The following is a 24,935-nucleotide window of genomic DNA, read 5'->3' on the forward strand; positions in this document are numbered from 1 at the left end:
TGATTATTTTCTTATTAGCAAACGTAAGATTGGAGTTTGTTAGATATTGGAAAGAGCTAGCATAAACTTTTAATTTTGATGATAAAATGAGAAGCATGAGTTATACGTTACGTTGGCCCATAACAATATGAACATGAAAATGTCAGTTCGCACAAAGAATGGAGGAGAAGTGCTATAAACGTTTGCCTTTTTTTTGGTTGTAAAAGCCTTTGGCTAATTAATGTGACACGTGATGGATTTAACACATTGTCAACATTTTGTTTCATTTTCCATTAATTGAGGCTACTATGTGAACATGAATATGATACCCAAGGAGAGCATGCGTGCTTGTTTTGTTTGCGTGGCCGCACATGCTACATCGCCATAATTCACCTCGATTAAATAACTTGCCACCATAAAGTGTTTGGCTCTTTTCTCATTTTTTCTATTCCTTCTCTTTGTAATCTACGATTAGAACGAACTAAGGAATATTGTGTACATTGCATATTTTCACACCAATGATGCTTAACGTACATATAGAAGAGATAGAACAAATAAATGATATGATAGGAACTGAAGAAAGAGATTTGGAAAATTTTTTGGAATAAAAGTGATAAGAAAGAGATATTATAAGTTATATATATATATATAGAGAGAGAGAGGGGTACATGAACACATCAAAATTCTTATATTTTTTTTAATTTTATTTGTTAGAAGAACAAAATATGTTATATTAAAAAATATATTTAAATTTAATTATTTAAAAATGATGTCATAATTCAAAATTCGTTACTATTTTCACCTTCATATTTATAAGAGCAAAGTAATTATGATTTTCTAAAGAAAAAATAAAGTACAAATATATTTAAGAAAAAGACTTTCTTAAATATGGTAGACTTTTTTTTTTAGTATGGGTCGGGTTAGATAAATTTATATGTAAATATTTATAAGTGAAAAAAAATTTAAGCTTTTTTATAAAATAAAATTAACTTTTAGAAAAATTAATATGAAATAATTTTTACGAGATATATATATACATATATATCTATATTCAATTTTATTTTTGAATAAATTTATTTTATTTTTTTATCCTATAAATATTTATAGATAAATTTATTCAAACAAATCCTTAAGTAAATAACAAATTTATCAATATATGTGTTTTTAATTGCCTTAGAAAGTATTTTAATTAAAATTGGAGTTTACCTCAATAACTTATAAAAAAATCATTATTTTCATTAATTATTATTTTTAATGATAAATATTTTGTATTAATATTATATTAAAAAATTAAAATTCAAAAGTTGACTAATGTGGTTGAGTCAATATTATTATTTGTCAAAAATTTGTTATTGAAACTTCTTGTGTTACATTTGGTATTTTAAAGATCATCTTAATATTGCCAATCAAATCAAGAACCAACGTTCTAAAATTAGAGTCATGGTTGATTTGATCATGCCATTAACTAAATGTAAATGAGTGTCATTAGGTTGATTTTTTGAATGAACAAGTGAACTAGCTAGTTGTAACAACTCAATCCAATTTGAGATAAAATTTTAATATAATATTATCTTTAGTGTTGTTTTCAATGAAAATTACTTTTTTTTTTTACAAAATGAGTGCATTTTAGATTTTTACATGTAGATTGAGAACAACGATAAAATATATTATTTTTTTATATATAATTTTACTTAAATGACATCACTTTTTTAATAAATTTATTACATAAAAAAGATTAATAAAATTTACATGAAAGCAAAGTTAGAAAAAAAAATTAATATAACATATAAAATTGAGAACATTAATTTTTTTTTTCAAATATTAAACTTTAGTTATTTTTGGACAAAAGAAATAGAGTTTTACACTTTAAAATTTAATAAATTATTTAATTATACATGTTATAAAAAAAAACCCTTCAATTTGATTGGGTAATAATATCAAGAAACCATATGATATTACATTTTCTTTTATAATTTCAAAAAGCCTAGAACGATGTCGTTTCATATATTTAAAAAAAAAAAAAATCAGATCAGAATCGCACTAGGCAATTCGCACAAATTGCTCTTCACATCACACAACTCATCATCGCCGTCGCAACCAAGCTCTACGCCGTCGTAGCCTGGCCCAGCTACACCACAGCATCGTGAACTTGTGATATTCTGCAGGTTCTCAACAATTATCTTATATTTGTCCTTTTTGCATTGTTTATGTTTATGAATAAGTTGAGTTGCTTTGCTTTGCTTTGGTTTGCAAACAATGTTTATGTTTACTAGTTACTATTGTTTGATTTATAATTGGGAAAATGAGATATAGAGTGGTGAAACACTTCTCACTTTTCATCCAACGGTGAACCATTCTCAGTTCTCCGTCGATTCGGTGAAGCTTTTGTTCAATTGGTTCATTATGCGAAATTGTTTCTTAAAATTTTCACCACCAAATCCTTGAATGTAGACAAATTATTAAGTTCTTATCATCAGCAAAATTAATTTTATTTTGATTTTCACAGGGAAAGAGTGGAAGTAATCTGCAAATTGATATGTTGCCAAAACAGGGAAACATTAAATTTCTGGTCTTGAGGTGCTAATTAGAGGACAAATTGCAAATGGCTACATCTTTTAATGGCAGTAAGAGTGGACACTGGAAGCAAAAAGAATTGTGGTTTCTTGTGATTTATGCAATCGTTTTCTATGTTATCATCATCAATCGTTCGCTTCAACTCTCTTCTGGTATATCTCGTTTTAGATCTTTTTCACTCTATGATGTGGTTTCTGTATTTGTGTTTTCTCTTATCACCTGCTTAATTGCTGAGCATCGAGTGCTTTGGGATTTGATTTTCACAGATCATTACAAACAGCTATTTGGCTTACGCCCTGGTTGGCTTTTACCTCGTCACCTCAATGTACGATCATGCCTTTTTTTTCATTATGATAATTTTGTCTGTTGCAAGTATTTCAGTAGTTGGTCTTGTTGCTTACTGATCAAATGCAAATGCTGGCCTGTTTTGTGTAAAGGATGTTTCAGATGCTCAGTGGAGGAATTTTCGGGGAAATATTCCTGTTCTTACTCTTGTCTTTGGAGTTTTCACTCTGCTAGCCAAATTGATGAGGGCTTTCTTTAATTTGAGAGCAAGCGGAATGTCTATTCTCTGGCTTTTTTTTTCTTTGGCCTACTTATCATATCTTCATGGAGCATGGTAGGGAGTGCTGAGTGCACCATTTAATTTGATGTTCTCTATTGATATTCTTTACCTTCTTCAGTCTAACTTTGAGTTTGTTTCATTTTCAGCATTGTATTTATCCTATCAATAGCTACTGGTAATTTTCTTCTAGTAAAGGTGCGTGTAATGGAACAATGAATAAGTATTAGATGCAATATTTCTAGTTGGGTATCCTTAATATTGTTGATTTTAATTATTTACTTAAAATTATCATGTCATAACAAGTCCAGTTTTGTTTCATTATAACTTGTTTCCACCAGGCTGGTTTATTCTAAGTTTTGTTTCATGTCTAGAAATGTAATGAAAACTGAGACGACATCTATATTGGATTTCATGAATTATTCATAGAATTATACCCCTTCACTGGAAAACATTAGGAATTTATTTTGTCTATTGATTTCTTGCTAACTACTTGTGTATTTTGTAATTCTAGGACTCTAGATTTCCTGAAACTTAATGCTCTTTAATGAGAATGGTGTTGCCATGGATCATTTAAATCAATACCTTTTACCAAACAAGAATTGTGTATTAAATTTATTACATCAGAAGCTTGTAGCAAGCTTTCTCAACACCCTTCTAAAGAAGGATAGCTCTTGGGTGTCACTTTATTCCTAAAATGGATCGAACTGGTGTAAAGGGGTTATACTTCCTAATTATATGAAAAAAATAATGGATTCCAACATAAAAGGTCATCTTTAGGCTCATCCGCTAATAACTCTGGTCCTGGATATTTATTGGCAAATTATAATAGATAACTGATCCAAACAACTTTTGATGCTTTGACAATTTTTCATTAATGTTTAAGTCTTGATAAATGATAACTATAATCCATTTGTTTAATCATTATATTGTAGGATTTAATTATCATATTTATAACTTTTCCAGCAGTTATCATGTAAGACTTGTTCTGTTTATTGGCAGATATTTGCACAGAAGAAGTACTTTCCACTAGTAGTCTGGAGTTACAACATATTGTTTCTTCTCTGTAATCGGATTTATGAAGGATATTCATTCTCTGTATTTGGGTAAGATGCATAAGATTTGTTGTATTGATTCATTGTATGGTAGGGGAGTAATTCTATTTGTACTAAAGATTATGTATTTACATTGCAGGCAACAGTGGGCATTTTTGGACAATTACCGGGGCAGCTTTAGGTGGCACATATGTTTCAACTTTGGTATTTTTTTCATCATGTAAATGTAATTGAGTTCATATGGTATCTAGAGTCAGAATAGTCCTTTTATGTGTTTCTTATATTTCTTTGCCTTATTATTTTTTCCATGCTTGTTAGTTGGACTGTTCCACATCCATCACTGGCATTCTTGAGATGATTCTAACTCAGTCATTCCCCGCTTTGTAACTGTTGTCATGTTATGGTGATGTTGATTTATTATTCAGAACACATACCAAGATATTGAAATTTGGAAATCTATAAACATTTAAAATTTTATTTTTATTTTCCATTTTATGAAATTATATATGCATGCCTTTGTATTCTCATTCTGCATACCATTATGTAATGTGACAATAACAATATAGATAAATATATGTTTCTTTATATTTAAGCATAGATGTTTGTGGCAGTTGTTTTGCGCATGATAAGCTTTGGATTGGATTATCACTGGGCTAATCAAGATTCTCATTTTGATCAGGAGGTATTACTTTTGTTTTCAATATAATATTCTACTATTAGTACTATATCAATTTAATACAGTTGCAGGGATGACTATACATTTTAAATACTTTTGAAATTTTATTATTAAATACTTGTTGATGTTACTTCAAAGGCATAAATCATTTGAGCATCATGTAGAACGTAAATTATGTTTGATTACTATTTTAATTTTTTTTTCTTAGGTTTTAGTTTTTGTATGTTTCTACAAATTTGACTATGGTCTGGGAACAATCTTGTTGAATTAATTTCCTTTAGATAAAGCCTATTATGTGTCTGTTCCATGTTTCTTGAATGGTTAATAATAGAGTTGTGAGAGAGAAAGATGAGGAGAGTGAGACAGAGAGAAAGCAGCGAGAGAGAGAAGAGAATATTTGATAGTAATTGTAATTTCATTAGCTAATTGAAAAATAGGTCCAATATTGGTATATATAGAGCCAATGATATATTGGTCTATATTAACAAAAAATTGATATATAAAGATATATAAAGATATACTTAGGAGTAAAACTATACTCCAATACCCCCCCGCAAGCTCAAGTAGGATGAGGTGACTCAACTACTTGAAGCTTGGACCTAAGTTCACAGAACCGAGAAGGAGAGAGAGCTTTGGTCAGGACATCAGCACACTGATCAATGGCAGGAACATGAACAACTTGAAGACGCTTGGCAGCAACTTTCTCTCGAACAAAGAAGAGATCCAATTCCATGTGTTTAGTGCGAGCATGAAGAACAGGGTTGTGAGCAAGGGCCACAGTGCTCATATTATCACAGAAAATTACCGGGGTTGAATGATGGACCTTAAGTTCAGAAAGTAACGTCTGTATCCACATAACTTCAGCAGCAGCAAGGGCAAGGCTTCGATACTCTGCTTCTGTACTGGAACGAGCAACAACGGTTTGCTTTTTGGACCACCAAGACACAAGATTTGGTCCAAGGAAAATGGATGCACCTGAGGTGGAGCGCCTGTCATCTGGATCAGAAGCCCAGTCGGCATCACAATAAGTGTGGATGGAGAAGGAGGAAGTAGTAGTAGCAGGTTGCAGATGGAGACCCCAAGATATAGTGCCTTTGAGATAGCGCAGAATTCGTTTGACAGCAATCCAATGCTGTTCAAGAGGCTGAGACATAAACTGACATACTTTGTTGACAGAGAAACTGATTTCAGGTCTAGTTATTGTGGCATATTGTAACGCCCCAACAACTGATCTGTAGAGGGACGGATCAAAAACTTTTTCTGAACCAAGTTTGGATAATTTGCAGCCACTAACCATTGGGGAAGAGATGGGCTTAGCTGCTTCCATGTCAGTGCGATTTAAGAGATCACGTATGTACTTACTTTGAGTGAGGGTGATAGAACCATCCGACTGATTTTTAACTTCAATGCCAAGAAAGTAATCAAGATCACCCAGATCTTTGAGGGAGAATGCAGAGTGAAGACGAGATACAAGGGTCTGGAGGGTGGTGGCGTTGTTGCCAGTGATAATAATGTCATCTACATACACTAGAACGTAGATGATATTATTGTCAACTGAGTAAACAAATAAGGATGGGTCACATTTGCTGGCTTGAAAAGTGAAACTGGAGCAGAGTGGATTTTAACTTCTCAAACCAAGCACGAGGTGCTTGTTTGAGGCCATAAATGGCTTTGTGAAGTTTGCAAACTAAAGTCTTATTAGAAGATTCAAAACTCGTAGGTTGTGTCATATACACCTCTTCGGTAAGAGTACCATTTAAAAATGCGTTGTTGACATCTAGTTGTTTAAGAGGCCATTGATGAGTCAACGCAAGAGTGAGAATGAGTCTGACCGTTACAGGTTTAATGACAGGGGAGAAGGTTTCGTTGTAGTCATAGCCAAATCGTTGATGAAAGCCTTTGGCTACCAGGCGAGCTTTATACTTGTGGACGGTGCCATCAGGGTTTTCTTTGACGCGAAAGACCCATTTGTAGCCTATGGGAGTCCTGTTTGGTGGCAAAGGAACGAGGGACCAGGTGCCATTGTGAAGCAGAGCATTGTGTTCTGCTTGCATGGCAGCAAACCAGGTGGAGTTGGACAAGGCTTGGCGAGTGGTTTTGGGTTCAGTATGGGTGAGGAGAAGCGTAGGTTGAAGGCGTGGTTTAACAATACCGTCTTTGGCTCTTGTGACCATAGGATGAGTATTGTGAGGATGAATGATAGCATGAGAGGCAGGCGCAGGAGGCGTCGGATTAGAAGCGGTCAAGGTGTTGGGGGACAAATTAGAAGTAGTGTTTGGAAGGTTAGATTGGGTTGCAGGTGTGAGAGATTCAGAAACTATGTTGGGTGAAGATGCAGAAGAAGAAATTGGGTGTGATTCATGGGTGTGAGAGGATGAAGCGGGTAGTGAAGTTATAGGAGGTGAATTGGTGACAGTAAGGGGAATCTCAATGGTGTTTGGGGAAGAATGGGTTGGGGACGAAGTAAAGAGAGTCTTGTAGGGAAATTTAGCTTCATTGAAGATGACATCTTTGGAGATGTAAAGGTGCCCATCAGCAGCAAGACACTTGTAACCTTTGTGAGAGGTGGAATATCCCAGGAAGAGACATTCTTGTGACCGGAGTTGGAGTTTGGTTCGGTTGTAAGGTCGAAGGTGTGGGAAGCAAGAGCATCCAAACACTTTAAGAAAGTGATAGTCAGGGGTTTTGTTGAAAAGTTTTTGATAAGGGACCGCGTTTTGAATGGAGGAGGATGGGAGTCGGTTGATGAGATAAACACTGGTAAGGAAGGCATAATCCCAGAATTGCATGGGTAAATTTGCTTCAGCAAGCAAGGTGAGCCCGAGTTCAACTATGTGGCGATGTTTACGTTCAACCACGCCATTTTGATGGTGTGTGTGGGGACATATGAGACGATGTTGAATCCCAACATCATTGAGGTGTGTAGTAAAGGGGCGAAACTCTCCTCCCCAGTCAGTTTGCAGTGCTTTGATGGGAAGCTGAAATTGATTGGTAACCATGTTATGAAATTGTTTGAAAATACCAAGGGTTTGTGCCTTGTTTTTGATGAGATAAATCCATGTAAAACGCGTAAATGCATCAACAAAGGTAATATAGTACTGAAAACCACACGCAGAAGTAGCAGAGGCAGGGCCCCACAGATCGCTGAAAACTAGTTCGAAGGGAGCGGTATAAACAGATGAGGAAGGGGCAGAAGGTAGTCTATGAGATTTACCCAGACAGCATGAATCACAAAACAGTGTTGTAGTATTATTAACAGGTTTAATGTTGCAGTTACGAAAAATAAGTTTGATTACATCAGAATTAGGATGCCCTAATCTTGAGTGCCAAGTGGCAAATGTAACAGAACCCCTGGTAGTGGAATGAGCAGAACACTGCTGAGCAGTGGCCGGAGACGAGGCAGGTTGCTGTTTGATGTTGGAGAGCAAGGCCGGGAACTGATATAAACCGTCAGGGCCAACTGTTCCATGAAGTAGGACCTCCTTAGTAGCCTGTGATTTTACCAAGCAAAAGGAAGGATGAAATTCAAAGAAAACAGAGTTATCTTTGGAGAACTGACTGACACTAATCAGATTTTTTGTAATGGAGGGAACAAAGAGAAGATTGTTGAGAGCAAAATGAAACTGAGAATTAATTGGAGAGGGAAACATGGTGACACCTGCAGAGTTTATGTGAAGTCCTTGGCCATTCCCAACATGAATTTGATCCGGGCCTTCGAAGGGAGTGAACTGTTGAATATTTTGTGAAACATTGGTGACATGATTTGATGCACCAGAATCCGGATACCAAGTGGTGTTATTCGAAGAGGAGGATGAGGCAACCATGGCCTGAGGTTGCGTCGGGGTAGAGGTAAAATGAACTTGAGGGGTGAGATGAGGTCGAGGCCCAAGAATTCCATTTTGATTGAGTGAAGGAGGAGTAGGTTGATTACTGTACCAAGAACCTGTATAGGTATTTTGGTTGGGAGATTGCTGCGCGGGTACTTCAAGAGAAGAGGATGGAACGTAGGCTTCATCAAACCTATAATAGCATGAGGAAGCAATATGGCCATACCGATGACAGACTTGACATTGGGCTCCAGCAAATCTGCCTCTGCCTCGAGCTGGACGGTTGGAAAAACGGCCACCACGAAAGTTAGAGCGACCGCCACGACGCTGAGAAAAGGAAGTTCGATTTTCTTGATGTGCAAGATTTGCCTGTGGGTGCATGAGGGGTTGATTAGGGTCAGGGGCGGTTGTGGCAACATTGATGGAGGCAGCAGCTTTCTTCTTGAACTTTTCAAGACGAGATTCATGGCCAAGAAGTAGGGTTTCAACTTCCTCGATGGACAGAAGATCAAAACGGCTACTGATGAGAGATACGGTGGATTCATATTCTTCGGGCAATCCTTCAAGAATGATATCAAGGTGTTCTTTCGAAGAAACAGAGTCGCCGATGGCTGTGAGAGCGTCAACCAAGGTTTGGATTCGAAGCACGTAGTCATAAATTGTCTGATTTTCAAGAGTGGTACTGCGAAGTTCATTGCGTAACTGACGGGCTTTGGCATTCATATGAGAGTGAAAGTATGAGTGGATTTTGTCCCAAAGTTGAAAGGATGTTTTGCAACCTATAACGCGGGTGAGCATGTCTTTGGACATGGAGGATTGTAGCCAGGAAAGTAGCAGTTGATCTTGCTGTTCCCAGGCAAGATACGGTTCAGAGATGCGGCCCACATCTCGATCAGCAAGGGTTAAAAATTTCTATGGGATCTGCGGGTTTACAAGAAAATGGTGAAGGCGATGACCCTTGATGACGGGTTCCACCTGTTGACACCAAAGAAGGTAATTCTTGGTGTCAAGTTTTTCAGATATGGTGTGAGAAAAGGTGAGAGACGGATGAGAGTGAGGGGGAGGGTTCTTGGGAGGGACAGTGGTAAAGGGCGTAGCGTTGATGGGCGGAGAGGACGATGGTGGTGGGGAAGAATTCATTGGAGGAGTAGACTCAGCCATAGAGGTTGCTGGATGAACAGAAAAGAGAGACGAAGTCGGAGATCGAGCAGCTCTATGATACCATAATAGAGTTGTGAGAGAGAAAGATGAGGAGAGTGAGACAGAGAGAAAGCAGCGAGAGAGAGAAGAGAATATTTAATAGTAATTGTAATTTCATTAGCTAATTGAAAAATAGGTACAATATTGGTATATATAGAGCCAATGATATATTGGTCTATATTAACAGAAAATTGATATATAAAGATATATAAAGATATACTTAGGAGTAAAATTTTATTATTAAATACTTGTTGATGTTACTTCAAAGGCATAAATCATTTGAGCATCATGTAGAACGTAAATTATGTTTGATTACCATTTTAATTTTTTTTTCTTAGGTTTTAGTTTTTGTATGTTTCTACAAATTTGACTATGGTCTGGGAACAATCTTGTTGAATTAATTTCCTTTAGATAAAGCCTATTATGTGTCTGTTCCATGTTTCTTGAATGGTTAATTTTGACATTTGCTGGGTATTGAATTGCTTGAAACATTTTAGCTTGCAACATCAATGTCTAGTGCAAAATTTGTCATTTAGCTGTTGACTGTTGACTAATTGTGTAACTTTATGATTTTAGGTATGATGGTATTGATATGATTAATAACTATTTTTGTCAATGTCTTATTCTTTGATGATTGCAGAAGCATTATCAACGTTGTCATGTTTGTAAATCTGGAAAATCTTGCTATCAAGTTTTACAGGTTAGGATAGCTGCTAGCTATAGTAAAGCACAAGGTGAAATTTATCATTGTTGTTGAGTTATATTTTATGCTTCTTTTTATTGTAATTTTTGTTTTTAAGTAGTTATGCTTTGTATCGGGCATGTGGAGACATGTTTTCCAGCTCATAATTTTTATTATATTATCAGGAAAGAAATCTACACAGTGACAAGTTTGGATATATCATATACCTTTGTTATTTGGTATATGCACCACTTTATATTGCCGGTCCAATACTGAGCTTCAATGCTTTTGCCTCACAGGTTTGTGACTGTAAGCTATTTTGATGGTTTAAGTTTCATACTTTCATTATTGACTTCTTTAACATTTTATATAGTTCTGGTCTTTGTGAAATCTCTATTGAGGATGTGAACCCTCTTGTTATTTTTAAAAGTAGAAGTATGTACAAGATATTATTTGTTTGAATTGGAAAAGAAGCCATTTTGTAATCATTCTTTAGAAGTTTGATGGTATAACATATGATTCAAGTGGGGTGGTTGAAAAGGAGGAGTGCCTCAAGTCAAGTATCATTTCTAGCAAAAGGCACAACTCAAGCTCAAGTTAAAATTTTACCATACTACTACAAGACCTGTGATGTTGTATGGAATGGAGTATTGGATGGTTAACAGCCAGCTTGAGAATAAATTAATACAGTAAAGATTAAACTTACTGGACAAGATAGGATTAAAAATAAATGCACCAGAGAGAAAGTGTGGGTAGCACTTATTGTAGAAAAAAGTAGTAGATTCTCATCTTAGGTGATTTGGGCATGCATGGAAAACAGCTGTAGAAGGTAAGAAGAGTCAATCAATTGGAGGGTATTCATGTTGCTAGAGGCTGGGAGGTTTGAGAGAGAGAGAAATAGTCAACAAACAAATCAAGTAGAAGGGGAATCTTATAGTAATTATAAGTAGTAGCAGTAGGAAATAACAATGGCCATTGGAAAAAAAAATTTTCATTCAATAAATGCTTCCAGAATGATCCTTCCCTTGAGATACTCGTGATCTATAATTAACACTGTTAGATATAATTTTATCTTATAGTCTTTTATCTTATAGTTTTTATCTTATGGGCCTAGGCCCACTACTTTGTATTTAAACACATCTTTTGCTTTGCAATACACAAGGAATATGTTCTCTTCATTCACCATCACTCTCAACATGGTATCTAGAGCCTAATCCTTGACCTCCCGGTGGACCCACTGTTCATCGGTGCCCGGAAAACGTGTCTCATTCCGTTTTCCGGCTACCCACCCTGTCGTGTCTCATTCCGACAATTTTTTTCCTTTTTTTTAAGGGTTTTCTTCGTCACTGCCGCCGCTGTCCACCGCCGCCGCCGTCGACTTTCCGGCCGGCGACCAACCCACCCAGGTCACCCTGCTCCGGCGACTCACCCGCCACCGGTCGCGCGGCGAACGGAGATCGCACGCGCCCTCACGCGCCGATCTCCTCCTCGCGCGTTTTTCTCTCTCCTCCACGCCGGCCGCCGCGCGTGGCGGCGCGTCCGGCCACCTTTTCGGCAGCGACCACCGGCGCCGGACTCGCCCAGACCCCCTCTACCCCGACCTGTGATTTGTTTTGTGATCGGCCATCGTTTGTCACGGGTCTCTTCCTTTTCGGGCCGTTTTTTCTCTCTCCTGTTGCTGTTTCTCTCTCCTGTTACAGCATCTATGTCTTCCTCTTCCGCTGCTCGGCCTGACTCTGCTATTTTCACTAATTATGTCAATGTCCCTCTTTCCATTGACAAGTTAGATGGCACCAATTATGATACTTGGGCTTCGGATATCAAGCTTTGGCTTAAGGGACAGGATTATGTTGCTCACCTTACCCAGACAACTACTTCTGTTGATGAGAAAGATCGTCCTCGTTGGTTGAAAATTGACGCTCAAATTTGTAGTGTCCTTAAGTCGACCATTCATCCCTCCTTAAAGCAAATTTTTCGTGCCCATGAGACATGTGTTGATTTATGGGAACAAGCCCGAGTGTTATACACCAATGATACTCAACGTCTCTATGGTGTATGTCAAAATCTCCAGAATATCATCTGCCCCCGACGCCTTGATGGTTCCATGGCTGAGTATTTGGGCAAAGTTCATGGCCTCCTACATGACTTCAATGAACTTTTGCCTCCTGTTGACACTCCTGCCAAGGAACTAGAGCAACGCCAAACATTCTTTATGTTGATGGCACTGTATGGGCTTCCTGATGAGTACTCTTCCATTCGTGATCAGATTTTGGGATCTCCGACCGTGCCTACCTTGAACTCGGCTTGGTCCACTCTGTTGCGTGTGCCCTGCAAGTCTTCCCCTGACATACCTTCTTCAGCTACCACTGGCGACTCCTCTGCTTTGGTTTCTCAACGTGATGATCGTCAGCGTTCTCGCAAACCGGGCAAAGGTCGTCCCAAGTGTGATCACTATCACAAACTGGGTCACACAATTGACCGTTGCTATGTCTTACATGGTCGTCCCCCTCGCCCTGCTAGTGCTGTTGCCCACACTGTCTCTCCTGTCTCGACTGCATCTGGTGCTAACCCCTCTGACAGTTTTGGCTCTGGGCCCCCAGCTCTCTTCAATGACTTCCTTAAATGGTATGAAGAACGTCAAGCTTCCAATTCCACTGCTTCTGTTGCGCACACAGGTCCTTCGTTTGTTGATCTCACTCACTCCACCTCTCTTGGCCCTTGGGTCCTAGATTTTGGTGCTACCGATCATATTTCTGGTAATCGGTCTCTTTTCTCATCTCTTTCTACCTCTGCTTATTTACCCTCTATCACTATGGCTAATGGTTCTCGCGCCACATCTCATGGTGTTGGTACTGTCCATCTTTCTCCTTCTCTCTCCATTGACAATGTCCTTTATGTCCCAGAGTCTCCCGTTAATTTATTATCCCTTAGTCGTCTTACTCGTTCTCTTGATTGCCTTATTTCTTTTACTAAAGATTCTGTTTTCTTACAGGACCGGAGTTCGGGACGGATGATTGGCATCGGATGTGAGTCTCATGGCCTTTATCACCTACGCACCTCTGCTCCTGTTGGTTTGGTAGCGGATTCCCCTACCCTCATCCATGCTCAATTAGGTCATCCTAGCCTTGCCAAACTTCAACATCTTGTACCACGTCTGTCTAAGTTGTCTCAGTTGTCGTGTGAGTCGTGTCAGTTAGGCAAACATAGTCGTAGTTCTTTCTCTCCGAGTGTTCACAAACGAGCATCGTCTCCTTTTGCTTTAGTTCATTCTGATATTTGGGGGCCGAGTCGGGTCCCGTCCACTTTAGGATTTCAGTATTTTGTCACTTTTATTGATGATTACTCTCGATGTACTTGGTTATTTTTAATGAAATCTCGTTCTGAATTATTTTCCATATTTCAATCTTTTTATAATGAAATTCAAACTCAATTTGGTGTTTCTATTCGTACTTTTCGTAGTGATAATGTTCGTGAATACCTCTCCCACTCCTTTAAAGCCTTCATGGCTTCCCATGGCATTCTTCATCAGACTTCTTGTGCATATACCCCTCAACAAAATGGGGTGGCTGAGCGCAAAAATAGACACCTAATTGAGACCACTCGCACCCTCTTACTTCATGGTCACGTTCCTCAAACTTTTTGGGGTGATGCTCTTCTCACTGCTTGTTATCTCATCAATCGAATGCCATCTTCTGTCCTCAACAACCAAATACCTCACTCTATTTTATTTCCCTCTCAACCTCTCCACCCCCTACCTCCTCGCGTCTTTGGATCTACGTGTTTTGTCCATAATCACAGTCCTGGTCTTGACAAACTCTCCGCTCGGTCTCATAAATGTGTCTTTTTAGGGTATCCTAGGTCTCAAAAAGGGTATAAATGTTTCTCACCCTCCCTTCGTCGCTACTTAATCTCGGCCGATGTCACCTTTCTTGAGTCTTCTCTCTACTTTTCATCTACTTCCTCTTCTCCTACACCTGTCCTTGCCCCTTCACTCTTACCTCTTGTCTTTGATACTCCTCCTGTGTCTGCTGTGTCACCCGACCCACAACCTCCGCCTCCACTTCAAGTTTATCATCGTCGGCAACGCTCCAGCCTTCCCATTGGACCCTCACCCGACTCTACTTCGGTGCCACCTCCTCTGTCTCCTCCGGCCCAACCACTTGAGTCTGACCTCCCTATTGCCCTTCGGAAAGGTAATCGTTCTACTCGTAATCCTTCCCCTCATTATATTACTCTGAGTTATCACCGGTTATCCCCCTCCCAATATACTTGTCTCTCTTCTCTTTCTTCTGTGTCTATTCCTAAAAATGTAGGTGATGCCTTGGCCCACCCTGGTTGGAAACAAGCCATGCTTGATGAACTGTGTGCTCTTCAGAACAATGGTACTTGGGATCTTGTTTCTCTGCCTCCTGGGAAGTCTGTGGTTGGATGTCGATGGATCTTCACAATCAAGGTTGGTTCTGATGGCACCATTGATCGACTCAAAGCTCGTTTGGTCGCCAAAGGTTATACTCAAATTTTTGGATTAGACTATAGTGACACTTTCTCTCCTGTTGCCAAGATGGCCTCTGTCAGATTATTCTTAGCCATGGCTGCTCTTCGCCGTTGGCCTCTCTATCAACTGGATGTTAAAAATGTCTTTCTTCATGGGGATTTGCTTGAGGAAATTTATATGGAGCAACCTCCTGGGTTTGTTGCTCAGGGGGAGTCTTCCGGTTTGGTATGTCGTCTCCGCAAATCACTTTATGGTCTTAAGCAGTCTCCAAGGGCATGGTTTGGTAGATTCAGTACTGTAGTCCAACAGTTTGGTATGACTCGAAGCGAAGCTGATCATTCGGTCTTTTATCGACATTCCACTGCTGGGTGCATCTACTTGATAGTGTATGTTGATGATATTGTTCTCACTGGTAGTGATCATCATGGCATTTCTCAGATAAAACAACATCTTTGCCATCACTTTCAGACAAAAGACCTTGGTAAACTTAGGTATTTCTTGGGGATTGAGGTAGCGCAGTCTACAAATGGAATTGTAATATCTCAAAGAAAGTATGCATTGGATATTTTAGAGGAAACTGGGCTAATGAATTCCAAGCCCGTTGATACACCTATGGATCCTAATGCTAAACTTCTACCAAGTCAGGGGGAGCCTTTCTCAGATCCTGAGAGATATAAAAGACTGGTTGGGAAATTGAATTATCTCACGGTAACACGTCCTGACATCTCTTTTGCGGTTAGTGTGGTGAGTCAATTTCTCAATTCTCCATGTGCAGGACATTGGAATGCAGTCATCCGCATTCTGAAGTATATCAAAGGTGCTCCAGGAAAAGGTTTATTATATGGCTACAACAATCATACCCAAGTTGTGGGATACTCAGATGCAGATTGGGCAGGCTCTCCCTCTGACAGGAGATCCACCTCAGGTTATTGTGTCTTTATTGGCGATAACTTGATTTCGTGGAAAAGTAAGAAGCAGAATGTAGTGGCAAGATCTAGTGCAGAAGCAGAATACCGTGCCATGGCCTCTGCTACGTGTGAGCTTATTTGGCTCAAACAGTTGCTTAAAGAACTGAGATTTGGCGAAGTTACACAGATGACTCTCATATGTGATAACCAAGCTGCCCTGCATATTGCCTCAAATCCAGTATTTCACGAGAGGACCAAACACATTGAAATAGATTGTCACTTCATTCGTGAGAAGATTTTATCTGGGGACATTACTACTCAGTTTGTTAACTCTACTGATCAGTTGGCAGATGTCTTCACCAAATCATTACGGGGTCTTAGGATTGATTATATTTGTAACAAGCTTGGTGCATATGATCTATATACACCAGCTTGAGGGAGAGTGTTAGATATAATTTTATCTTATAGTCTTTTATCTTATAGTTTTTATCTTATGGGCCTAGGCCCACTACTTTGTATTTAAACACATCTTTTGCTTTGCAATACACAAGGAATATGTTCTCTTCATTCACCATCACTCTCAACAAACACAATCCGCCCTCACACTCCATGAGCTCCACCTACATAATCAGTTTCTCCTTACTGATACTGTCCCTTGCTAACTTATCAATCTTCTAATTCAGCATGATTTCGGAACTTATATCATTAGCTTTGGGCCTCTTGTAAACCTTTCATGCCTATGAGGCTATGACAATTGATAGGTCCAAGGCTCAGGTTCCCATCATCATCCCCTTTTATACTGCTGCTTTCTCCTCAAGGAACAAACTAGAAATTGGCCTGAAAAAGAGCATCTTCCCAAGTAGCTTTATCTGCAGAGTGGTTTTGCCATTGCACTAGCCATTGTTTCATTGGAGATCCATATGGATGGTTTTTCTTGCAGCTAAAACTGCCTCTTGTGCAGGAAAAATCGTCTTCTAAAGCCACACTAGTAGACAAAGTAGGACAGACATGGCAGTGTCCTATGGCTTTTTTCAACTAAGAAACGTGGAAAATAGGAAATTTATGAGACTCCACCATTTAACTCGGCTTAGAAGCAAAAACACCATGTTTAAAGGGACTTTAAAAGGGTGAAAGTGCCTTGCATCAAGTTTAGGGCTGATCTTTTGATGAATAGAATGCTGCTTGTGTGGATGTGGATATATACTTAAGATAGATGCAATACTCTGAAACTTTTCTGATTTTCAGTGAAAATTAGCATGCATCCTCATCAAGTTCTATGCCATGTAAAACTTGTACTCCCAACTCCTATGTTACTTGTTCCACTGCTGTTTCACTTGGAATACATTGTATGATTGTTGGTGGTTTCCTGCCATGAAGCACCTCAAAAGGTGACATGCTAGTGTAGACTTGGTAAGAACTAAGAAGTATTGTAGTTGTACCAAACTTCCGCTCATGGAACCCTAACAGGCCAATTCTTTGTTTTGTTCAAAAGCAAAATGTAGCAAGTAAGCTTTCAAGCTAAGAGGTCTTGCAAAAAAACATTCATGAATAAAGGGTTCTGATCAGTCACAACTGTTCTCAGCAATCCATCCAACTGAAGCACCACTTCAGAAAATTTCATCTGTTACCCTAGCAATGTATGTGTGTTTGAAAGCACAAAATGAGCATATTTCTATGAGCAATGTAGGAGTCTTGGAAAGCCCAAGATGAACCTCAAAACCTAGTAATTTAGGAAGTCTGGAAATAAATCCATTGACAAATCTTCTCAGCCCCAGGAATGGGTAAGTGTTGTATTAACCTAGTAGGTGACAAATAAGCTTATTTCATTGTCTTCCTATTTGCTTCTCCTATAAGTGATTATGAAGAGTTTAACCAAACAAGGCCAATGTCACAACCCAAAATCAGAGCTATGATTGGCGCATAGGTTAAGTCAATAGAGATACCACTTAATCTGACAATTCTAACTAACTTAGCAAGAACTTATTCTAAAATAAATTATACTTTCAAATTTTATTGAAATTTTAGAAGAGTTACCTTTGTAATTTCAGCATCTAAAAAAAATATCTATCATCTGCCACAAGGTATATCTATCAAATCCAACAATATTCACAGTAGGCCTACCAAAGGAAATGATCCACCTGGGGCGGGAAGGACTAAGACCTTAGTAGCATGTAACTCAGTTGTTTGATGATTTGAAAAGAAAATAAAAAGATGAAAGAGGGTGAGTCATAGAAAACATGTTGAAATAGATTATCATCTCATTAGGATAAAGATCTTAACTTGAGACATTATCTCTTGCTTCATAAATTTAAATAATCAAAGAGCAGATGTCTCCAGTATGCCATTAAGAGGTCCTTGAATTAGTTATACATGTAACAAGTTTGATGCGTATGATTTACATGCACTAGCTTAAGGGGAGTTTTAGAATTAAAAGGTTATTATGGGCTTATTTTTTTTAGCATATATTATTATGTAATTATTTAAGTATGGTAGCTTGGGTAACTGTAAATCCTTGTCTTTATGAGTTGGTATATATATTATTCTCCATTGTGTAACAAACACAAAAATCATTATGTCTTGTTTTCTCTCTTAACAATTCCTGAATGTTTCTTGTGTCACTGATTATTGTCGAGGTGTTTTAGAATGGTTAGTTGAGTTTCTGTTTTGTTGATGACAGTTGTTCTAATTTTTGCAGCTAGATGTTCCTCAAAACACTAATTCAGTTAGAAATGTAACACTCAATGGTTTCCGCTGGGTATTTAGTCTTCTCCTTATGGAATTAATGACACATCTATTCTACTATAATGCCTTTGCCAATAGGTGAGAACTTCAGTATTCAGGAAAGAACCATGTGTTATATTTAATTTTTAATCAAATTTTATTGTTTGGTAGCTGAAATAATTTCTTAATCAATTAGTGGTTTGTGGAAGCACTTGTCTCCTATGGACGTGTTCATCATTGGATATGGTGTAAGAGAACATATGTTCATCAATTAAGTGATTTTATTGAGCCTTATGGCATCAACTGATCATTTAGCCAACCTCACCTAGTGGGATAAGGCTCAGTGGTGGTTGTTTTTGTATTATGACAACTAAATTTTCCATATTTGATCAGCATGTTGCTTTGTCATTCTTTACTGTTTGTTTCAGGTCTTAAACTTCATGTGGCTAAAATTTTTACTGATCTGGCGCTTTTTCCGTTTCTGGTCACTGGTATGGTACTTGATCTTTAAGCATATATCATAAAAGTTCAAGTACATATTTGAAGAATATTTTAAGAAAGTTATTACTTTGGTATCATGTGTTGTAGATAAACGGAATTGAGGCTCCAGAGAATATGCCAAAATGTATTAATAATTGCCATAACCTGGAAGGCTTTTGGAAAAATTGGCATGCTTCCTACAACAAGTGGCTTGTGAGGTACAATCAATTCTTTTTCCTGGACTCTGCTCTCTGTTTCCCAGATAATAATTTAAATATTGATTGGGTTGAAATTCAGGTATATATACATTCCTCTCGGGGGAAATAAGAAAAAGCTACTAAATGTGTGGGTTATATTCACATTTGTTGCTATCTGGCATGATTTAGAGTGGTATGTTCTCTTAACTGTTAAAGTTCAACCTATTCTATATATAAAAGTTGCAGTTTTTTTTATCAGATATTTTATGCCTGATTATTCTTGTGCACCTTAGGAAGCTTCTTTCATGGGCATGGTTGACGTGTTTATTCTTTATCCCTGAATTGGTTTTAAAATCAGCGGCCAAAGCATTTCAGGTAATGCATATCCACACTTTCATCTTCTAATTTTTCATTGGGCCATGCTGTGATTCTTGCTGTCTAACATGGAGGTAAATTTGATTATCAGGCCCAAAGTTCTTTAGGAGAGTGCATATTTCGTGAACTCAGTGCTGTTGCCGGTGCAGTCACAATTACTTGCCTCATGGTTTGTCTTTGAATGCCCTTAGAGCATATATGAATATCATAAATTTTAATTATTTTATTTTTTATGTAACATCCACGTCAATGTTTTTGGCTTTTGGCTACCTGAGAAAGTAAAAGAATGACATTTAATGGGGCCAGTTGTTGAACCTATTGATCCAGTGCAAAACCTTTTATACTACAAATTTGATGTTCAATTTTACACGTAAATACAAGTGGAACCAATTACACTCAAATTTTTCTTTTTTTCATTAGCCATATTGAACCCGGAGTATAACAAAAATATATTTTATCACATCTGCTACACTTTTTTTGTGTGTGTATATCAAAGTGAGGCTGAAATTTATAGCCCAGGTCGTGCTTGTTACACTGTATACTCAACCATATCAAGGACTGTATTTTCTATTTGGATAGTCTATGAAAATTACAAGAAATTAATGCACATACTTTGTTGCATTATACTTCTGGCTCTCTCCTAATCCCTACACTTATTGTTTCTATTCACTGTTAACTGTTCTAACTAACTGATGATACAATTGTCAATAGAACTGTTATTGAGTCTATTCTAATTGCTGATACTTGAGCCAATTATCTCACAAATCCACACCAAAAAGGAAGTGATTATTCAAAGAGTGGTAAATGGTTGTTTAGTTTACATGTTGACTTGAGTAACCATTCTTTTCGGCTTTTTTTTCTTTGCCGAGTGGTTATTATTCGATTTGTTTCTGTTTTGGTAGTCATTGTTGTATTCTGGCTATAAAACAAAAATATAGTCCATATCTAATTTAAATACCGTGACATTTCTTGACAGGTGGCTAATCTGGTTGGCTTTGTGATTGGACCAAGAGGCATTAACTGGTTGCTTTCTTCTTTCCTTCACGAGGAAGGTATGTCAAGTATCCTTAGCCTTTTAACGTAATTGCAGTTTGCAGTGTGACAATTTCATTCTGAAATTCATGACACAGGGTTGCCTGTCCTTGGTGGCTTGCTTGTGACATTTTACGTTGGAACAAAGGTTTGAAATGTTCAGCATTTACATTTTCAATCCTTCGAATTGTTTTTTTTTCCTCCCTTCCATTTTTTGTTTAATAATCTTCAGTCTCCATATTTGCAGATTATGTTCCACATAGATGAGGCAAAGCAAAGGTTACCCAGTACCTGAACTGGGACAATTACTTTTGACCATAATACTTGGTGCAATTATGCAAACATGTTTGGTGCTGGGAGTTTCAAATCGAATACAGAACAATGTGCTTGACTTGGATATATGTGGGTGCCTTTCTTTCCCGATGTGTACATCACAGTGGGAGCCACGCCTTCTGTTTTTTCACACCATCTACTGTCACAGAATACATGGAAAAATTAAATAGTAAATGAATTGAGCTTGACACCTTATTGGTTTTGTTCTCTTGTGTTGTTTTAAGGTATGCTCTTGAGATATATTCTATTCTCGGGAGCTCCAATATGTTGTAAAACAGCTTTTCCCCTACATTGTTACGGCTTGTTTGACCATTTTGATGATTTTTGGTTTTACGTTAAGGTTGAAGTTTCTCTCTCCTAGTTAATTATAAACAACAAATTAATTTTTTTTATGACACATAGATATAACTAACAATCATTAGTTAATTAATTATTTTTTTATATATTTTTATTTATTGTTAATTCTATTTTATATACATTTATTTATAATTAACATTAAATATAACAGTCATTTAAAATAAAAAGTATATTTAAAATAAAATTTAAATTTATGATAAAATTAATTAAAATAATTATATTAATTATTTATCTTGATCTTAATGATTTAATGTGACACGCTTGATAGTCCTTTTCAAGTTTTTAATTTTTATACACCTTGTTAGTCAAACGAGCTGGGCTACAGTGAACCCGTGCATCATGTGCTTCACCGATGGGTCAGCGACTTTGCTGCTACAGTTAAAAATATTTTTTATGAAATAAATAAACTTTATTTAAAATACAAAATAATTAAATTAAACAGTGAATAGATATTGTTTAATATTTTAATATGTTAATAATTTTTATTTATAAAAATATAAATGAAGAAGTATTATTTTAAAATATTAATTTTATTTAAAAATTACAAAAATAATAAATAAATCAATAATTTAATTTTATTTAAACTAAAATAGTGATCGTCCATGTACGACTTGGGGCTGTTGTTAGTGAGAAGCAATTTTATAAAGTTTATAAGTATAATTACTTTTTTAGTTCTTGTAGTTTCATAAATTTTTCTTTTTATTTTTTTTATGTAATTATTTTTTCATTTTAATCTTTATATTTTACAATTTTTTTTATTCTTTTAGTTTCTCTAGTTGCATAAGCTTTTGATCTTTATAATTGTATAATTTTTTTCTTTTAGTCCGTATAAAAATAAACAAAGATTAAAAAAGAAAAAATAGTATGTATATATATATAGAGACATTGAAATAAAATATTTTTAACCATAAAAACTAAAATAAAATATACAACACTATAAAAATAAAATAGTAATTAAACTAATTTTTTAAAATTAAGTTACATTAAAATTTATAACGACTCAAGCTCATGATATGGTTCAAAACATATACGATAATTATTTTATAAATTTTAATTAATATAATGATGTTATTTATTTTTATACTTTTAATAAAATTTAAATTGGTGTAAAAAAATTAATTAACCTATTAAAATAATATTTATTCATTATATTATTTTATATTTATAATTAAATCTATTAACATATTAAAATCATATTTAATTATTATTTGATGTTTTGAATAAAGCTTAATTAATTTATTAAAAAATGTTATTTTTTACTGCGCACTACTGTAACAACTACAGTAGCTAGTCCACCGGTGAGTGAACCACATGATTTGTGTGGTGAGTTCGCCGTAACCAGCGCCCAGCGCCCACCATGGATGGTTGAGATGTATTCAATGGTCATTCATGTTAAATTTGAATGGAGAGAATCTTTAACCTGAATCAAATATTACATAGAGATAGAATGGCATATTAAATTGAAAAAGTATGAGATACGTAACCTACACTATTGCAGGAACTTTATTAATAATATAATTTTTAGAGATATAGACATCTTATATTCCAATAAATAAATTACATTAAGATGTTGCATCAGCCAAAAATACGATTGAGAGTTGCAGCCAGTCGAACTCCTCCTTGAGCTAATCGCAAACTGACCACTGGGAAACGTGACCGGAAGTAATCGTCTGCAGTGTATTGTTTCATGATAGTTAGAGAAGCAGAAAAAAGTTAATGAAACTCTTAACTTTACGGAATTATTAATTATATCCTTATCCTACCTCCTAGCTCTGAACCTTCAGGGGCATCCTTATATGCCCATTGACAGGCTGCTTGAATGCCTTCAGATGCATATCTGAAAAAATCATCCATCTTAATTTATTAAACAAATAACATGTAGATGTAGATCAACTAAAGAGAAATTTTCAGGTGCCCCGTATAAATATTTATATTGCCATCAGCAAAAATCTTTAAATGAAACTAGTGATGAAGGAATAAACTTTTGGATACATACTTTTCTGGGCATGTAGCCTCGTTAGAATTGCATGTTTCCCATCCTTTTACTTGACCCGACCATGTTTTCTGTTATAGAAAATTACAAGTAAGCATGGAACTTTGATAAGCAGTTTCATAACACAAAGCTGATGCATAAAATACCGTAATATTCTCTTGAATGGCCTTGGTGAAGGCATCTATGTTGGAGTCATAGAATGTTTCTTCTGCGGTCTCAATTATGCTAGCATCCCAAACCTATTGCATAAAATTAGTCTGTAGAGTAGATTGTGAAATAAATGATACAGTTGTAGTGGATGAAGCTGAGAATTAGGCTCACATGGTGAAGATTTTGCTTCTTTGTGTACCAGTGAACATTAATTAAATTGGCTCCCCTGTCTGAGGTAAAGCCCACATGTAGAGGCTGCAATTAACCACGCAAAAGAGCACATTTAAATAATTAAATAGCGAAGTCACATCACGTGTAATGATGTAAGCTTAATGTATAGTGGATTTTGAGCTTTATCATGCATACCTGATGGACATCTCCCATAAAATGAGAAAGGAACAGAAGAGCTTGTGTTAAGTTATCTGATATATGATATCACCAAGTCAAACAAGATATTTGTTGTTAGTCACATCACAAGATAAGAAATAAACAAAAATATTGGGTTTTACATTGAGTGTCTTTGCCATTGTCTAGGAGCTGGCTAGTGTAATTTTTAATCGCTCCCACAACACATCTTCCCTTCTCTCCATTCTCATCCTTGCAATCCCCTGAATGTTCAGTTAACTGGTTAGTAGTAAGCCTCATCATCCACTTAAGAATCGATGAATTTCTAATCCATGAAGTTTATAAATGCAAAAATAATTTAATTTTTGAGATAGTACACTATCAAGTATCAACAATTGATAATTTTTCACAATTGTGCTAACAATAGGTAGCATATGTCATCAAATACATATAATTATAGCAGAGTAAGATTACATTTAACACATACACAAAAATATCAAAATCCAAAGGGGGATAACATTGGCATAAAATTAAGAGCAGAATATGAGAAATGAACTTACTGTTATACTGAAAATTACAAAGGGAGTCAGGTGTATCAGCAAAGTGCAATGGAGCAGACCAGTGCAAATAAAACCTGACATGATCAGCCCATGAGCACACACTCCCTAAGTCGTCTTGTGCATATTTTGGCAGCAGTTTTTTAACAGCCTCTGCAGCTGAATCGCTGAGCCGAGACTGTTCATAGAAAGAGTAAAGTAAGTGTCTAAGTGATGTGATATATTCAAAAACACATTCATACAACTGTGACAGAGAGAATGAAAGTAATTGGTGACCTGAGCAATCCTACAAATTATGGCATGGCCATCTTCTCCCCATCCATGAGTGTTTGGAAACACAAGCAACAGTGACACTATGCCCAATAACTGGATTTTGTAATAATGCTCCATGTTTCTCCTTCACTACACTATACAAATCATGAACTAGTTCTCCACTG

The 24,935-nt window shown here is 36.6% G+C and overlaps 2 protein-coding genes across 3 annotated transcripts; one reads left to right on the forward strand and one right to left on the reverse strand.

Annotated features, from left to right (window-relative positions):
• Positions 1 to 1,988: 1,988 nt before the first annotated feature.
• On the forward strand, positions 1,989 to 21,435 carry LOC109816903 (MBOAT (membrane bound O-acyl transferase) family protein). Of its 2 annotated transcripts, XM_083060287.1 has the most exons (20): positions 1,989 to 2,144; positions 2,486 to 2,705; positions 2,820 to 2,878; positions 2,991 to 3,172; positions 3,265 to 3,313; positions 4,118 to 4,221; positions 4,310 to 4,374; positions 4,782 to 4,852; positions 10,514 to 10,573; positions 10,741 to 10,854; positions 18,654 to 18,778; positions 18,876 to 18,927; positions 19,108 to 19,170; positions 19,268 to 19,377; positions 19,457 to 19,549; positions 19,650 to 19,731; positions 19,823 to 19,900; positions 20,708 to 20,783; positions 20,862 to 20,911; positions 21,011 to 21,435. In XM_083060287.1, the coding sequence occupies exons 2-20, from the start codon at positions 2,582 to 2,584 to the stop codon at positions 21,056 to 21,058; spliced, it is 1,605 nt and encodes a 534-aa protein (XP_082916413.1). In that variant the 5' UTR covers positions 1,989 to 2,144; positions 2,486 to 2,581; the 3' UTR covers positions 21,059 to 21,435. The 2 variants fall into 2 exon arrangements, with proteins under 2 accessions (XP_082916413.1, XP_020237643.1); XM_020382054.3 differs by lacking the exon at positions 1,989 to 2,144 and having other exon boundaries at positions 2,623 to 2,705; positions 3,001 to 3,172.
• Positions 21,436 to 22,929: 1,494 nt separating this feature from the next.
• Positions 22,930 to 24,935, reverse strand: ENDO2 (endonuclease 2). The gene is made up of 9 exons (XM_020382072.3): positions 24,775 to 24,935; positions 24,502 to 24,676; positions 24,106 to 24,204; positions 23,963 to 24,018; positions 23,768 to 23,851; positions 23,593 to 23,685; positions 23,450 to 23,517; positions 23,217 to 23,290; positions 22,930 to 23,123 (listed from the first exon to the last, which is right to left on the reverse strand). Exons 1-9 carry the CDS (start codon positions 24,886 to 24,888, stop codon positions 23,029 to 23,031), a joined length of 858 nt encoding a protein of 285 aa, XP_020237661.1. The 5' UTR covers positions 24,889 to 24,935; the 3' UTR covers positions 22,930 to 23,028.

This window comes from Cajanus cajan, chromosome 7 (assembly GCF_000230855.2).
Source record: "Cajanus cajan strain Asha chromosome 7, NIPB_CcT2T_4, whole genome shotgun sequence".
Classification (NCBI taxonomy): domain Eukaryota; kingdom Viridiplantae; phylum Streptophyta; class Magnoliopsida; order Fabales; family Fabaceae; genus Cajanus; species Cajanus cajan.

Coding starts and splice junctions, on each gene's coding strand:
- LOC109816903 (XM_083060287.1), top strand. CDS start 2,582: ATGGCTACATCTTTTAATGGCAGTAAGAGTGGACACTGGAAGCAAAAA. Junction 4,222..4,309: donor TATTCATTCTCTGTATTTGG/GTAAGATGCATA, acceptor TTTACATTGCAG/GCAACAGTGGGCATTTTTGG. Junction 4,853..10,513: donor ATTCTCATTTTGATCAGGAG/GTATTACTTTTG, acceptor TGATGATTGCAG/AAGCATTATCAACGTTGTCA.
- ENDO2 (XM_020382072.3), bottom strand. CDS start 24,888: ATGGAGCATTATTACAAAATCCAGTTATTGGGCATAGTGTCACTGTTG. Junction 24,677..24,774: donor TAATTTGTAGGATTGCTCAG/GTCACCAATTAC, acceptor TTCTATGAACAG/TCTCGGCTCAGCGATTCAGC. Junction 23,124..23,216: donor TGAAGGTTCAGAGCTAGGAG/GTAGGATAAGGA, acceptor AATACACTGCAG/ACGATTACTTCCGGTCACGT.